This window comes from Myripristis murdjan, chromosome 12, assembly GCF_902150065.1.
Source record: "Myripristis murdjan chromosome 12, fMyrMur1.1, whole genome shotgun sequence".
NCBI lineage: Eukaryota > Metazoa > Chordata > Actinopteri > Holocentriformes > Holocentridae > Myripristis > Myripristis murdjan.
This window is the reverse complement of record NC_043991.1, coordinates 28,417,139-28,433,120: the sequence shown is the minus strand read 5'-3', so window position 1 is coordinate 28,433,120 and position 15,982 is coordinate 28,417,139. Positions and strand designations below refer to the sequence as shown.

The 15,982-nt window shown below is 42.3% G+C and overlaps 1 protein-coding gene across 2 annotated transcripts in view; it reads left to right on the top strand.

Annotated features, from left to right (window-relative positions):
- Positions 1-15,982, top strand: part of fibcd1b (fibrinogen C domain containing 1b) — a 123,635-nt gene that overhangs the window by 27,040 nt on the left and 80,613 nt on the right. The window contains exons 2-3 of one of the 2 annotated variants that reach the window (XM_030064616.1): positions 5,082-5,165; positions 14,878-15,357. In XM_030064616.1, the coding sequence (XP_029920476.1) occupies positions 5,082-5,165; positions 14,878-15,357 (564 nt within the window). The remainder of the gene's footprint in view (positions 1-5,081; positions 5,166-14,877; positions 15,358-15,982) is intronic. The other variant, XM_030064617.1, reaches the window with a different exon arrangement.

The following is a 15,982-nucleotide window of genomic DNA, read 5'->3' as shown; positions in this document are numbered from 1 at the left end:
GGGCACCCCTGCTGCGGGTGGTGGAGCTCTATTGAAGTTTCAGGGGTGTTAAAAAAATCATTCTCAAATCCTGCCAGCTTGACCCAAATCTGCCCATGCAAGTTTCATATTTTACGGTGGGATACTTGTGTACTGTTTTAAAATGTTTCTGCTTTGAGAGGTGAACATCAGCAGACGAGGGAGGGTGAGTAGTACACTGCAAAAAGTCCAAATCTTACCAAGATTATTTGTCTTATTTCAAGTAAAAATGTCTTATTTCTAGTCAGAATATCTCATTACACTTAAAATAAGACATGAACAGCTCAGAAATAGCTTGTCTTTAGACAATTTTCACTTGTTTCAAGTGAAAATTTACTTGAAACAAGTGAAAATTAGCTTCAAACAAAAATTTGCTTGTTCCATTGGCAAAATTTGTTTCTTGTTTCAAGTAAATTTTCACTTGAAACAAGTGAAAATTGTCTAAAGACAAGTAATTTCTGATCTGATCATGACTTATTTTAAGAGTAATGAGATATTTTGACTAGAAATAAGACATTTTTACTTGAAATAAGACAAATAATCTTGGTAAGATTTTGAGTTTTTGCAGTGTAGCAGATGCAGACCATCAGTGTCTACTGACCATACAAATCCCTGACATCCATGTGAAACCCCCAGTTGTAATCTTGCCATTTTAAAGCTGCCATTTTGACCCGAGAGGTCTGTGTGCGCTTTGTATTTGTGGTTAGGGTGATACGTTTTTGCATCTCTCTATATGTCACACGGCGGGCGACAGACTTTCTCCCCGAGTGTGGCCGTTGCAGTGTGAGCACCAAGGACGTGCAGCGGAGGGTGGAGCGGGTGATTTGTCTCTTAGGATTGAACTCATATTTCTGGTTTCCCGCAGGCCTCTCCTCCCTCTCCTTCCTTTGCATGCTGTCTTGTTTCGAAGGTGAAACACATTTCTCTGCGCCGTTTGCATGCAGGATCCATTTTAGCTGCCACAGTTGATTGTGTTTTTTGCGAATTTTTGAACTGGAAATCTCGTACGCTTATACGTGGACGCGGACGCAGACACATCCACGCGCGGAGTGGATTTGCATTTGCATTTTGTCTCATGAAGCTGACGACACAATGTGAAAACACCACTACATCCTGAGAGCACTCTCTGTTTTGCTCCGGCTGCTACAATTGCTCTTGGCCGGGTCACATGTGAAAAAGCGATTTTGAATCTCAATGTTTCTTAACCTTGGTTGAAAAAAAAAAAAAAAGGGTTGATGATAATAATAATTATAATTACTATAATAATGATAATAAAAAGAGAGGCACACATGGAGCCCATGCAGGTCTTGAACTATAGCAGCACAAAACAAAAGCAGGCATCATATTCGTGGCTTCCTCTCCATTGTAGGCCTCTGTCAACCGATCGCCTCCTCAGACGCTGCTGTTGTTTATTTCTGTTTGTTTATTTTGCCTTGGCCAGAGGACAAGCTCGATAAGGTGTGCCGAGAAAATATGTTGTTCTCTCCTCCGGAAATGGCTCCCTCTAATCTCTGGATGCAACCAATCAGCAATGGAGAAGAGACCTTCAGAATGTGGAAATAAATATCAAAAAATAAATATAAAGAAATAAATATCATGTGACAAAATATCAAAATGATAATGAATAAAAATAAATAAATAAAATAAAAATAAATAGAGAGAACTTTTTGTCTTTGTAATGCAAATAAAAATAAGCTAAATAAATTGAAATAAAATTGATGTTCAATTCAAGAAAAAAAAAAAACAGGGCATTTTAGTGATGTGTCATTACACTGTCTCATTTACTCATTATTATTTTTTACCTCAAAACACAGCAGTGTGGCTGCTGGCTCCCTGCAGAAACGTTATGTACGCCAGTGGCCAAGTGATCCAGAAGCCATCAGGCGTCCGGCACTGCCATCAGCCATCAGCTGGGGAGGGAATACTTCCTTTGAAGTCAATAGAAGCTGCTATGCTTCCCATCACATCCACAATGGCAGCGTCCTCAAAAAAACAATTCTCGGTGGCTGGCAGAGCAGAATGGAGATGCTGGCGCTGTAATAACTTTGCATCATCTCCAGCAGGCCAAGCAACAAAACTGTGTTTTTTTTTGTTTTGTTTTTTTGGGAAGGACACACTGGAAGATATTTATGCTATTAACAATGACTCTGTGAATGGATAAACAAATGAAAAACAAATCTGTGAAATAAATGTCATTATAACATTGAAAAAAAAAAAAGTCGAGTCCTCTGAATGTTTATTCCATCCATCTGGAGCATTTTGGCCAAGTAAACAGCTTTAAGTGGTGAATCTCCAGGAAGTTCACTGAAACTCAGCCAACTAAATTGTGCATTCTCTTCACTCAACTTTGCACTTTTCATTCTGTCTACTGCCTTAACCCCCCCAGCCCCCCCTTCATCATTCTGTCAGGCTCAGTCTCATCATTTAGCCGTCTGTGAGTCCCGCTAAATGATTAGTAAGCCCACGCGTGAATGTTTGCAAAGCCTCTTCCACTCCATCGGCTTAGCGAGCCGTAAGCTTAAACACACTTCGCTAAACTCCTTGGCACGTACGCATGCACACATACAGGTAGTCGTCGGTGAAGTGAGATTTCTTCTGAAAACACGTTAAAAACACTCCAAATTTTACTGCGACTCCTGCCTTGAGGGTATGCGTCCACATATGTTCACATACAAGAACACACAGGCGCACAAAATGCACGCACACACACATTCAGTCAACACCCAGAGTAAGCACCGGCCCTTCCTGTCCTCCACAGTCGAGGCTCATCAGATAGGATTCTGTGTGGAAGGTCCAACCAATAAAAAGCCCCCAATATTCTATTAAGTGTAAATCCTCTCCGCTGGTGGAGCTTGTGGAGCCAGATTAGGAGTAGACAAACACTGCCAAGTCAGTCAAGCCCACACCGGGACTGCTGCCAACAGGAGGCCCCACAGATATTGGTGTGTCACTCGGAGTGTGTGCGTGCATGTGTGTCTGTACGGGCAGCAAAGAACCCCAGTGTTAGCATTAGCAGGCAGGGGGATGAGCGGACTAAAGCCCGGATACGTGCTGCTCATTGTAATGGGAAGACAGTGTGTCAGGGATCTGAGTGGGGTGCAGCTGCAGAACACAACCTTTGTTCTGTGTGTGTGTGTGTGTGTGTGTGTGTGTGTGTGTGCTTGTGTTAACGCTGGCACATGTGCTCGCGCGCTTGTACACACACACATGCACAGCTGTGAACTTGTGCAACAGCTTAAAAATGTGTAGCGTCGTTTTCTTGCTGACTTTTTTTTCGAACGCTTATGAATGCGTTCCCAGTTTCTTCGGTGTGTAGCTCCTTGTCAATTTGTTTAGCCCCCCCATCACTGTGGAGTCTGTGTTTATTTAGTAATGGTAGCTCTGTATCTCCTCTGCTTACTGCAGGCGCAGACAGCTGCAATGTTTTAGGCAGAACAGACATGGATTTCTATCGCTGGCCTTAAGGCTGCTCATTAGAATTCAGCACACCTCTCTCAAATCTCCCTCCATCTCTGTCTCATCTCCCACCCCCCCGCTCCTTCTCTCCCCTGTACTTTTTTCTATCTTCTGCCTGCCTGTCTCGCACATTGGAAGAGGGTGCTTAGAGCAAAGGGGTGAAGCTTTGGTCAGCCATCATAACAATGAATGTGTGAGCTGCATACACAGCATTTCACACTCAGTGAAAACTAGCCAAACACACACAAACTAAACCTCGGTGTGCAGCAACACATGCATTGACGCGCACGCGCACACTTGCATGCCCACACACACTCATGCATCAGATTGGTAATGTTATATCGCTGCTGACGGTTTCACGCAATAGTATTACATTGTAACTTTAAAGAAAATGTATTTTTCATTTTTTCACATTTATTATTTTCATCAGTATATCTTACATTTCTTACATTTCAACACTTAAACATCTTATATTCTCAGGCCACTTTATTGTATATACTTAGCCCTTATTGTCTTTAGTGTATATATTATTGTCTTTAGTGTATATATTTTGCATATTTAGTCTCTATTGTATATACTTTTAATTTACATTTTTTATTTTGTTTTTTGTTTTTATTGATGATGCTGCTGTAACGTGTGAATTTCCCAGTCTGGGATCAATAAAGTATACCTATCTATCTATCTATCTATCTTTTATTCACCCACATTAAGGCTTTCCACACTGTTTCATTTGTTCATAGAATGCATTCTGATGCGTTAATTGCTTATCATAAGTAGGTGTGTGTGTGTGTGCGTGCGTGTGCATGTGCACCCATGCACGCACACACAAACACATAGCATGTGTTACATGCATGTGCTTTTGAGTGGGTGTTATTGTCCCAGGCTAATTGAGCAATTCCGCGAAGGGAGCAGCGGTGTTTAAGGTCATGGACGATATGTACTCTCCTAGAGCAATTAGAAAGCCCTCACTTTCATAATTACCCTGCTTTTATCTGTGCCACAGCTAGTAACACACACACACACACACACACGCACACACACACACACACTGCAGAACATAATGTTCGGATATTGTATACAAACACCCACACTCACCTGCACTTGTGAAGAGAAATACTTGCTTCCATACAAATGCTGTACCCACTCACATTCATTGAAATGGCCTCCTAATTTTTAATGCGCGGCAGGAGAAAACTCTGTGTAATGAGGACCTCACAAGCCATGTCTGGAAATCCACATTGAGCCCTGTCATAAACTATTGAATTCAGTGATACCTCTGAGATGTGCAGATGTCCGTTCAGATCTGTCTGTGTCAATGAGAGTGCAGTTATCGGTGTGTAGGTGGTTTGCAGCTGGTTTCTGTTTACCAATGCCATTGCCATTTATCTCTGAGTCATGATTTAGAATGTGAACGGCATTAACAACAATTTGATGTTAGGTTTGAGGGTTTGGACCAAACGTTGTACTCATTTAACTGATTTGAAAGCTTGTTTGTGTGTGTGTGTGTGCCTGTGTGTCTGTGTGTGTGCGCATGTTTTTTTCTTTGATTGATTATGTGAGATGAACAACCTCCAACATCAGTGGCCCTGTGTGTTTGTCCCATGCAGACATTCTGTGAGTGTGTGCCGAGCTCCTCCCAGCTCAAACACCGCTGGTCAGACTCAGAAACCGCCAGAGAGACCCCGCCCAAGGTAAGGGCTCGTCGCGACAGCCACACAGGCACACGTGCTGCATGGCTTCCATCACATGCATGGCTTCCTGTTAACCCTATAAAGCCTGAACTGTGAAAGCATTGGCAGAAAATTCCAATGTTTTGAAATTGAACCCTTTATTTAGTCCTATAACAAAATATATATATATAAAAAAAGAAAAATCAAAAAATATGTTATTGCACGACCTTTCTGGTGTATGATATATGATATGTACTTGAAGCAGGGCCAAAACCACCATTTCAACATTGGGGGGGACATATATTGAATTTGCTATTGAATTGCTAATATATTCCAGCAATATTGGGGGGGACATGTTTGGAGTGCCTGAACATTGGGGGGGACTTGTCCCCCCCAATGTATATGGACGTTTGGTCCCTGACTTGAAGTGCCAATGGTATGGTCCAGGGTGAACAGGGAAATGTTTAAAGGTATACAACAGTATTTTGGTCAAGTAAACTGAAAACGAAAAACGGAATTGAAAATGTGTATCATATATGATACAAATGGCTTTATAGGGTTAATGCATATTAGGGAGGGAGCATGAGTTTGCAAATTTTCGAATAGTCCTGATTTTTTTTTTTATTTTGGTTTTGTTTCACATTTTGAGAGGTCATTTTGGCTTACTGGTTAAGGCTAGGCGAGTTAGTTGGTTATTCAATTAAAAATTCCCTCGTTTTGCCAGGAAAAAAAAATAAAAAAATCCTCTTGCTTACCAGCGCCTGGTGAGAGCGTGTGTGAGTGTTACCTGTCTTGTGTGCATTACGTGAATGTGTGTCCTCACTTGAGTTTGGGACATTCAGTTTGGCTCACCTCCACATGGGAACAGGCAAAGGCACATGAGAGAATTTGCCGCAGGACTGTGACATTGGCCAGATAGTGGCTGCTGTACAAATGAAGGGGCATGCTAAGATTGCGACAACCATCATGAAGTTCTGTGTGCAACCCCTTCGAGACGGTGCCTTGAACACAGATCGACAATCAATGGCTAGCTTTGTCTTTAGATAGAAGTAAGTTTGCTGGAAGGAAGACAAAGCTTCCCAGCAGCTTTGTTGAAGTAGATATCAAATGTGTGTGTGTGTGTGTGTGTGGGAGTAGTTCCACATGATTATCAAATAGCATTTTGCCTGAAATGCCCATCCCTAATGTATATCAGCAATAACTCCCTTTGTGGCTTTATTGATGCATCCTCGGGACACTTCACCAGAAGTGAAATGAAGTTGGATATTTTATGTGGAGAATGGTATTAGATTCCCATTTGGACCAAGTCTTTTTTCCATACCAAGAGCACAGCCTAGTGAGTTCATTGCAATGTGAAACCCGGTACCTACACGGGGATATCCGATGTCCCTGAAGTGGAGTTTGAGTTTGATTTCTCTGGAACAAACAACAAGGAGTGATTCAGAGCCACACACCTATTGATAAAAAGCGTTGCACTCACAACCCCCATTCCTTCATCTTTATATATATGTCTCCTGTACATTCCTCCACTATCCTTTGAATGAAAAAAAAAAAAAAAAAAAAAACAGGAGCACACTGAATATTCAGTTGCTCACCTGCGCTGGGGATTAGGTATCATTGATGATTCTCATCACAATCCGCTTTCTCACTGCTTTGGTGATGCCAGTTTGAGGGATTATTGCATATTACACATCACATTTTGCCTCTGAGCAGCGGTGATGGCGCAACCTCGACTCAAGGACCCAAACACACGAGCATTAGATGGGATTAAGGTCCCCAGATTCTTTGCGCTGAGCGGAGCGATCGTCGCCTGCATCTCCAAGAAGGGTACAATAGAAGAGCAGAATTTGGGACGACGCTACATATTGAATACTGATGTGTTACTGATCTGTTGGTGAACTTCTGGTTCAATGAAAAGACTGTGGATTTATGTGTGTGGAGAAATGGGTCTTGCTCAAACTGTGTGTGTGCATTAGGCGTGCGATGCATATGTGTGCAAATTCCCAGTTGAAGTATATGTTTACGCCTGTGTGTCAAAGGAACGGTGTCAATGTGAATTCGTCCTCTTGTGTTTGAATAAGTTTGTGTGTCTGTGTAAGCATGTGTGTGTGTGAGCATCGGGGAGAGAGACGGAGATTGCGAAGCTCCTGCTGGCTCCCTGCTTATCTAATGAGCAGACAAAGTCTTTTTCGTCCAAGATCTGTCTGCGAGTGCTGCTGCGTGGGAGGACAACATCATTTCCATGGGGAGGATCTCTCTCTCTTTGCTATCCATCTATCTAGCCGAATCCCCCGTTGTCCTCTCAAATCGCATGGCGTGGCATGTGTGGAGACAGGAAAGGATTTGAAACTCAGCCGCTAATTACAGACCGGACTCCCACTGTGAGATTGAGAGCTTCATTTACAAAAACGGTGTTAAGAGCCTGTGTGTGTTCCTTTCTTAGTGTCATTACCCGACTACAACTCCGAGTTAGATGAGAGAGCGAAATCATGTATTTTGCTGGCACGAGAAGTGGGCTGCTGTTATGGCTTTGGTTTATTTACCATCTAAACACTAAATAAGACAGCCATTAAATCTCCTTTCCTCATTGTCACAAGTGTGTCTCCTTCCTCCAATCCATTCTCTCTGTCTTCCTGTCTGCCTGTGTTAGCTCGCTGTGCCTGTTTGTCAGCAGAACCGCGCCGTCATAAATCCTCTCCATATTAAGTCGATGATCGCGATCCTAGCTATGAATATTTAGTGCACTGCCAGAGATAGCTTTCGACGGCGTCCCGGCCCACTGGTGACGGAACGCAGTGAAACTGTTTTAACGTTACTGCCACTCTGCAGCGCGAGGCCGTTATACACATTTTATGTACGACGGATGCCGACCGCACACACGCCGACACACACACGAGCGCAGTAACTCGGTTGCACTTGCCCTCAAAAAAAAAAAAAAAAAAAAAAACACTGCTTGACATGCAGGGAGAGATTTTACACTGCAGTCAGTGTCTACATGTTGAGTTAAGAGCAAGGAGACGAAAAAATTGTTATGTGTGACAATACTTCCCCGGAGCTGTTTTCTGTGATGATGCACTGGGTGAAGAAAATCAGAGGAAATGGAATGGTGGGAATGGTGTTGTTAAAAGCAGTGTTCACTGTTTTTCATGTGCTCCATGTTTGTGTGTTTATAGCCAGTATTTGGTAAGAAAGATCTGTGTATATATATGGCTATGCATTTATGTATGTATGCATGTATGTACACAGGTAGATAGATCGATAGACAGATAGATAGACAGAAAGATATAGATATGTATAGGTTGGTGGGTGGGTATGTGGGTGTGGCAGTGGCAGATTGTGCTCTCTCTGGGGGGGTGATTCTTCCTGTTAGCCCTTGTGTTATTTCCTTGGCAGCCGACTTCATTGTGGCCCCTGCGTTCTGGTCACCGCTGGTCTCCACATGGAGCCACTGTCACTGCAATCTGCCTTAAGGCTATCTCTCTCTCAAATGAACTGTGTGCACATGTACACTCGCTCGCTCACTCGCTCACCCTCTCTCTCTCTCTGTCTCACACACCCAGACACACATGCACTCACAATTCAGGTTTCTAGGCATGGTAAACATAGTGCATGCTCCTATAAAATCAATCTTATCTTATAATTTTTGTTTGTAATGTGTAAATATAAATGTGTGTGTGTTTGTGTGAGTGGGTGTGTCTGACTCAGTGCCACAAGATGGCATCAAGGGGTGATGCAGCCTCAGTTCAAATTTATGCCACTTTAGTTTTTAGATTGCTTCTTGACGCCAGACTGGGGAATCATGTTGACGAAATTGAAAGTGGCACCCAGACGCTTAGTGTAAATGATGTAAACTTCAGCTATTTTAGCCCATTTGATGTTGAGCTAGTATACTTCCATGGGTGGGTTCTCTTAGGGCAGATGATGATAGCCCATAGGCTGCTGCAGCAAAGTAGAACCAGCCAGTGGGTTCATCAAGGGTATTATTATTGGAAATGAAATAGTGGGCAGACAATCTAAGAGCTAACATTAATGTTGGGTTTGTGATTTGATAAAGTGGACAAGACAGCTGTGAGGAAATGAAAAGGTGAAGCAGAAAAGCTTTGAGGAAAAGAAAAACACAGGGTGCGAGGTAGTTTGAGCCTGTCAAATTAGTAGTGGACAACTTGGTGAATCGGTAAAAAAAAACACAGTGCAAAAGGAAGCTGGCAAAGCAGAGATGCGGGTTGCACTGTCAAGCTGAACGATCAGGAAGATGATGCCAGGTGAGCTAGCGCTTACAGTAGCATTAAATGAGATCATGTTGCCAACACCGTCTACGAGACAGAGGTCCGTAATGTCATCCTGGATATAGTGATAGAGCATAGATCAATGTTTTGAAAGAAATTGGAAGCTGAGCCCGATTTTTGTCCTTCTTGATCCCAAAAACGTACCTGAATGCCAGCATGAGGGCATGCATTTGGCCTGGCAGATCTGAGTAAACAGCTGCTCAAATTTAACAGCGAAGCTGCAGAGGCCATGTGGATGGAGCTACAGTGTCTGGCTCTTCCCCTGGGACAAGTTAAATTTATTTTGGATGAATATGTGATTACAACTAGCACAGAGGACATAGAGGATAGAAACCAACAGATGAATAGCGGGAAATGTGCAGGTACTGTGTGTGTGTGTGTGTGTGTGTGTCAGAGCAATGCCGAAAACTACAGTGTGTTTTAAGTTCACTTTGTATGTGTTGCTTTCGTCTCACCCGCTGTGATGCTATTTGCAATGCATGGTTTTGTCTCACCAGCTGCATCTGTTGTGATGTGATGCATTATTTTAGGCCTATTATTTGTGAAATATGGGATTTGAATAGTTGCTCTCTCTTGGGCCGGGAAGTTATCATGTTTTATGAAAATCTGTAAGTGCATCTGTTTGGGCGCCGTCTTTGCTTATTGGCATGTATTCATGGGATTTGAACAAGGCTAAGTAAGTAATTTCTGCTATTTCAGACCCATCTGAATTCACCATTGTTACAACTTTTGTAGGCATTTGCATTACAGAGGTCCTGCAATAATTATTACTTTACAGACATTGTCCTGAAAACACTCCATCTGAATAACAAATATTTCTATAAAATATCGGCATTCATCAATATTGCATTGAATTTGTTTTTACTCGGAGAACAAATGTAGCATGGCCTCCGACCACTTTAGCAAACCATAAACATGACAGAGTCTTTGAAAATTTCATAGCCAAATTTTATCCAGTGTAAAAAATCTTTTAAAATCACCATTAGTAATAAGGAGACACACTGTCATGTCTCTTTATTCACACCTATGGTCTGCTAGGATTTGTCAAGCAGGAAGTTCCACTGAAGTTCCAGTGCATTTTTCTGTGTAAAACAAATCTGAAAACTGAAATAAACTCTCTGTTCACCTAAGGAAAATTATCATCAAATAATTAATAGTTGAACATTTTTCCAGCACAATAAAATTCAGAATTACAATTTTGTCAGTGAAATGACCAGAGACATAAATAATATACTGATCAGATAACTCTAAAACCCAACCAGCACATGCCAGTTTTGCCAACCTGGATTACAGTTGCAATTACAATTACAATTCACATTTGGCAGACGCTTTTATCCAAAGCAGTGTACACCTGAGATTTTTTTTTTTTTTTTTTTTTTTTTTGGATATCACAATCCACTAGTTAAGAAGGTGAGCTTGGTTTTTAGTCTTCTCTTAAAGATTGAGAGGAATTGTGGATCGAATTGAGCATAAACCTTGAAGAGGGAGTCTAGGTAGGTAGGAGCAGATTTGGTGCTGCTTTGTAGGCGAGTGTCAAGGACTTGAACTTGGAGCCAGTGGAGAAATATGAGCAGTGGAGTGATGTTTGCTGTTTTCAGCTGGTTGTACACCAGACATGCCACTGCTTACTGGATCATCTGCCGAGGCTTGAGCATGCCTGTTGGGAGCGAAGCCAGTAAGGAGCTGCAGTAGTCGAGGCGTAAAATCGCAAGTGCCTGTACCAGGAGTTGTACTACATGTTCAGACAGGTATGGTCTGATTTTCCTGATGTTGTACAGGGCAAAGCAGCATGAGCAAGCCATGGCAGCCACAGTTGGTCGTCAATCATGACACCCAAGTTTCTGGCAGATTTTGGGGGAATGAGCTGAGTAGAATCCAGTCGGATACTGATCTGTTGTTGTACAGAGGGACTGGCTGGGAAAACGAGGAGTTCAGTCTTTGACAGGTTGAGCTGAAGGTGGCATTCCTTCATCCATGCAGAGATATCAGTGAGGCATACCAATATTTGTGCAGAGACTGTTGGGTCGGAATGATAGGAGGAGTTGGGTATCGTCAACATAAAAGTGGTATGAAAAGCCATGTGAACAGATGACTGCACCAAGAGAGGAGGTGTATATTGAAAGAGAAGGGGACCAAGCACTGACCCCTGTGGAGTGCCAATCAGTAGAATTTAGACACTTCCTCTCTCCATGACATCTCCCTGAGAGGTAGGACTCAAACCATACGAGGTCAGATCCTGAGAAGCCAAGCTCAGCGAGTTCAGAGGAGAGGATTACCATCACAATGTGTGCACAAGCACAAGGATCATTTTTAAGTCTGGCTTTGAAGAAGTGCCAATCATAGCGAATTTGTTTGTTTGTTTGGTTGTCACAGTTTCACCATCGGCGTAATAGTACAACTACCGTCCAAACTCCTTTAAAAACTTGCCCCACCTTTGTCACAGCAGAAGTGGCAAGCCAACAAATCAAAATGGAGCATACCTCTAGCTAACCATGATCCTGTGGGTGAGTGGTGAGTGTCATTAGATGCTTCACATCTAAAAAGAAAAGAATAGGCCTAATTATACAATATTTTCATTTGTGAATTTAGTAATAACACCACAGACTTATATCATCAATAAGTCATCATCATCATCCACATTGGAAAGGGAAATTTAATTATTTATGTAATTGGTTATCATCTTACCTAAGCACTCAGGATTGTCTATTTCAATACATTATTATGTTATTTCATTTGGACTGAATTTTGTCCTCAGTGAAGTATCTAAATATAATATCATAGTTCATATAGGTCATTCAAAATCTCTAGCTTCAAACAAATTGACTAAACTACAAAATAAAAGATATTACTGCTGGATAAAAGGCCTTGTTGGGTGTTATCACCCACGCTTTCCTTCCTTCAAAGGATCCAGTTTGTTTCCCAGATAATTGGCATAAGATGTGTTTCTGCGTTTCTTCTTTTGGCATTCACCGTAATATCAAGCCATTTGTTTCTCTTCAGCCACAGTCCGCACCTCAGGGGGCACAGCATTTACTGCTTCTGTTATTGCAGTCCAGGTCTGGGCCTTCTTTACAATTGTCTCTCAAGAGGAGACGCTACGGAAAAGTATGTCTTTGACGACTTCTACTTCTGAAACTGTTCTCTCAGTTTCAGCATTCATCAAGCTTTTCTACTTTTTACCTTTAGGGGCAATGTATTTCTCTCTGTGATTTGATTTGACTTATCCAAAGACACACATCTCAGGACAGCATTATGCTAATGGAAAATTGTAGAAAATATAGAATGGTCTTAATACATGAACTTAACAACTATTAAAAATACAATACAAACCTCTTTGATATTGCTACAGGCATGTTTCTCCCAGAACAATTTTATCAAAACAAATTCCCATTATATACCAGCAGCCACAGGTAATCATTAAGTGAGTGCCTTGTGAAAAAAAATCTTGTCTCTCTCTGGTTGCTTCTTGGGCTGTATTTTGATTCATAAAAATCCATTTGTCCTAAATTAAAACAACGAATCACAGCCAGTTGGTGTCCCAACCTTTGAGTCATAACATCATGTGCACGCAGGTGTGTGAGTGTGTGTAGGGCAGCCAGCCTCTGCTGTGCGTGGTCTGGAGCAACCCAGCTCACAGGACAGGATTAAAGGGAAAGAAGGCCAACAGACAGTGAGAAATTTCCTTTCCTTTGTTGCCAAAGACAGCTTACACAGCCAAACAGCCAAAACAAAGGACGATCAAAGGAGAACAAAAGTTACAAAAAACAAAATTAGTTCAAGCAAGCGATTACACTGGAATAAACATCTGAGTGTGACAACTAGTTCTCAGACACTGGGGGACAGGTAAAGGCAGTTTTGTTATATTTCAATTTACTGTTTATTCCATAGCACGGTTATCTTGGTGCGTCTCTGCCACAGTCGTAAGGCTTTGGTCTGCATGCAAGTGTGTGAATGTGGGCTGAAGAGTCATGGATGTGGGACTGAAGTTAAACAGGAGTAGGAGGGAAGGAAGGGAGCCGTTGCTGTTCAAATTTTCAATTTTAAGTAGGCCTATTTGCAAAGCACTTGGATCCCCGTGTGTCGGGCTGGAAGGGGTTTCTTTGCAGCTCCAAAAGTGAAATTTTGCATAAGTTGAACAGTTTCAACTCTGCTAAATCATGCCGTCGGCCTGTGTGTATGTCTCATGCATGAGCGCTGTAATTTCATGGGAATGAGCCTTGTTTGTAGTTCCACCAAGGCAGAGCAAGCAAAAATCTGCTCACCACCATCCTCTTATATAAATTGAATGGCACACCTGCAGGGCTGTTCTGTTAACCTATCTATCTATCTATCTGGTGGATTTTTATGTTAAATATACACAATGGCCCACACCAGTACAACTCTCCCCTGTTGTTGTGACCTTCTTTTCCACTGCCAAAAGAGTGTGTGTGTGTGTAAAAACAGTGGGTAAGAGAGCTTCCTGGAAGACACAATTGATCTGCCAGAGATTAAAGTAGCCATAAAACTCTATCGTAAAGCAGACCATTAGCTGTCTATTAGCATGGTTCACTGTGCTTGTGTAGCCAATTTACATATTAATTAGCTTGCTCTTACACATGCTATATAGATAGCACATGCAAATATACATACACATTCAAGAGTGCGTGCGCACATGCGTACGCACACAAACTAGCTATCCTCCGAAAGTGCAGTTCACACCAAGACATTTGCAAAAACACACACTCAAACACCTGCTCACACATTCTCCCAGAGAGCACAAAAAATCAGTGAAAAACAGGAGCAGTGGCTGATTCATTTGGGGGAAGATGCGGGGGAGCTAGGCATCATTAATCATGCATAGGTAGGCCATATTGCTCTCTCCTATCCACTGCTGCTTCTTTTGTTCTAAGTGGTGAGATGGCGCAGGATCATCAAGGCATGCAGGCATTTTATAACACGGTTAAGTTCTGTGTTTTTCTCTGTGAGAGCTCAGCTCCCTTTTCATTGATGCTCACTTGTTTTGGCTGTCACTGTCACTTTTATTTCCCCCTCTCCTCCTGTCACATATGTCTTTTGCATTATTGTTGTCTTTCCTCCTTCTCTGAACTGGCAAGATGGGAAGTGGCTCCTTGCACCGCGTCACTGCACAGTCTCATAAGACTGACAGTTAAAGAAACCTGCATTGTGTTACTGAGTAAATCATCTGCAGCTATCTTTGGACAGCTGGGAGTACAGTAATATCACTGAGGTGTGAGGCAACTGGTATTGTAAATTTATCCACAGGGATTCATTTTGGTTGAAATTAATTTCATTTAGAAATAGGCCAGATGTTTTTGGCTTTTTTTTTTTTTCAACATTTTTGATGTTTTTGCAACTGTGATGTTATAAATATGTATTTCTCTTTCTCTTTTTCTTTCTTTCCCTCCTTGCTTCCTTTATTTCCTCCTTATCCCTGTTCCTTCTTCCAGAGGATGAGCTGTAGCTACCTGCTCTGCACTATCCTGCTCTTTGTGGCGGTGTTGCTGGCTGTCACTGTAACTGGAACCATCCTCTTCATGAACCACTATCAGGCCCCACCTATGTCAGATGGCTTACCCCACATCTCAACCAATCAGGATGAAGCCAACGCCCTGGTCACTGTGGAGAGGGGGGACGGCTCACGTATCAACATCTTCATCGATCCTAACTGTCCTGACTACAACAGCAACTTCTTGCGGCTAGAGGGCGTGCAGACCTCTCTGCTCCACTCATTGACTGACCACGACTCAGACCTGAAGTCTGTGAAGGGCCAGGATCGGGCTCTGCTCGTGAGCCTGGCTGAGGAGGTGGCCAAGTTGTCAGCCCACGCAGGGCAACTGAAAATGGACTATGAGTCTCTGCGCAGGGGTCAGGGCAGCCTGGGGCAAGACCTAAACACACTGCAGACTGAGCAGGGACGCCTCATACAGGTGAGATACACACACATACACATGACACAATTCCAAAGACACAATGGACACACAAACACATCATTCTCAAGTCATGTCACTTTTATTTATGTAGTACATTTAAAAACAACAAGAGTTGACTCAAAGTGCTTTACAGTCACGGCAGAGGCATTTATAGTATGAATATACAAGATTAAAAGACTAATACATAAAAGCCAAGATTAAAATGGATAAAAAAACACACACAAACAAGTATTAACACAAGAAATTCAGAAGGTAAAATGGCACAGACAAGGCCAGAACTCGTTCTCACACAGTATCACACCACAAAGATGATGATGAAAATGATCAAAGTTACTCTATACAAACGATGATGCATTACAAGCTGCGCCAATGATATGAAATGGCATACGCTTTCTGTCTCCTAAGTGGGTGCTGATGTGTCTACCCCCCACCCTCCTCCTGTTCATGTGGATGTGTTGTCAGAGATTGGTGTTGTGAACGTCATGTGATTGTTGTGCAGTCTTCTGCTGCACAAAGCTTGGGCACTTTTGATGGATTGATATGTGACTTTTTCTTGTCCATGTCCAAACAGTACAACACTAGATACAGTGCAAATTTGATGTTTGCGGCTCGTTTTTATCTG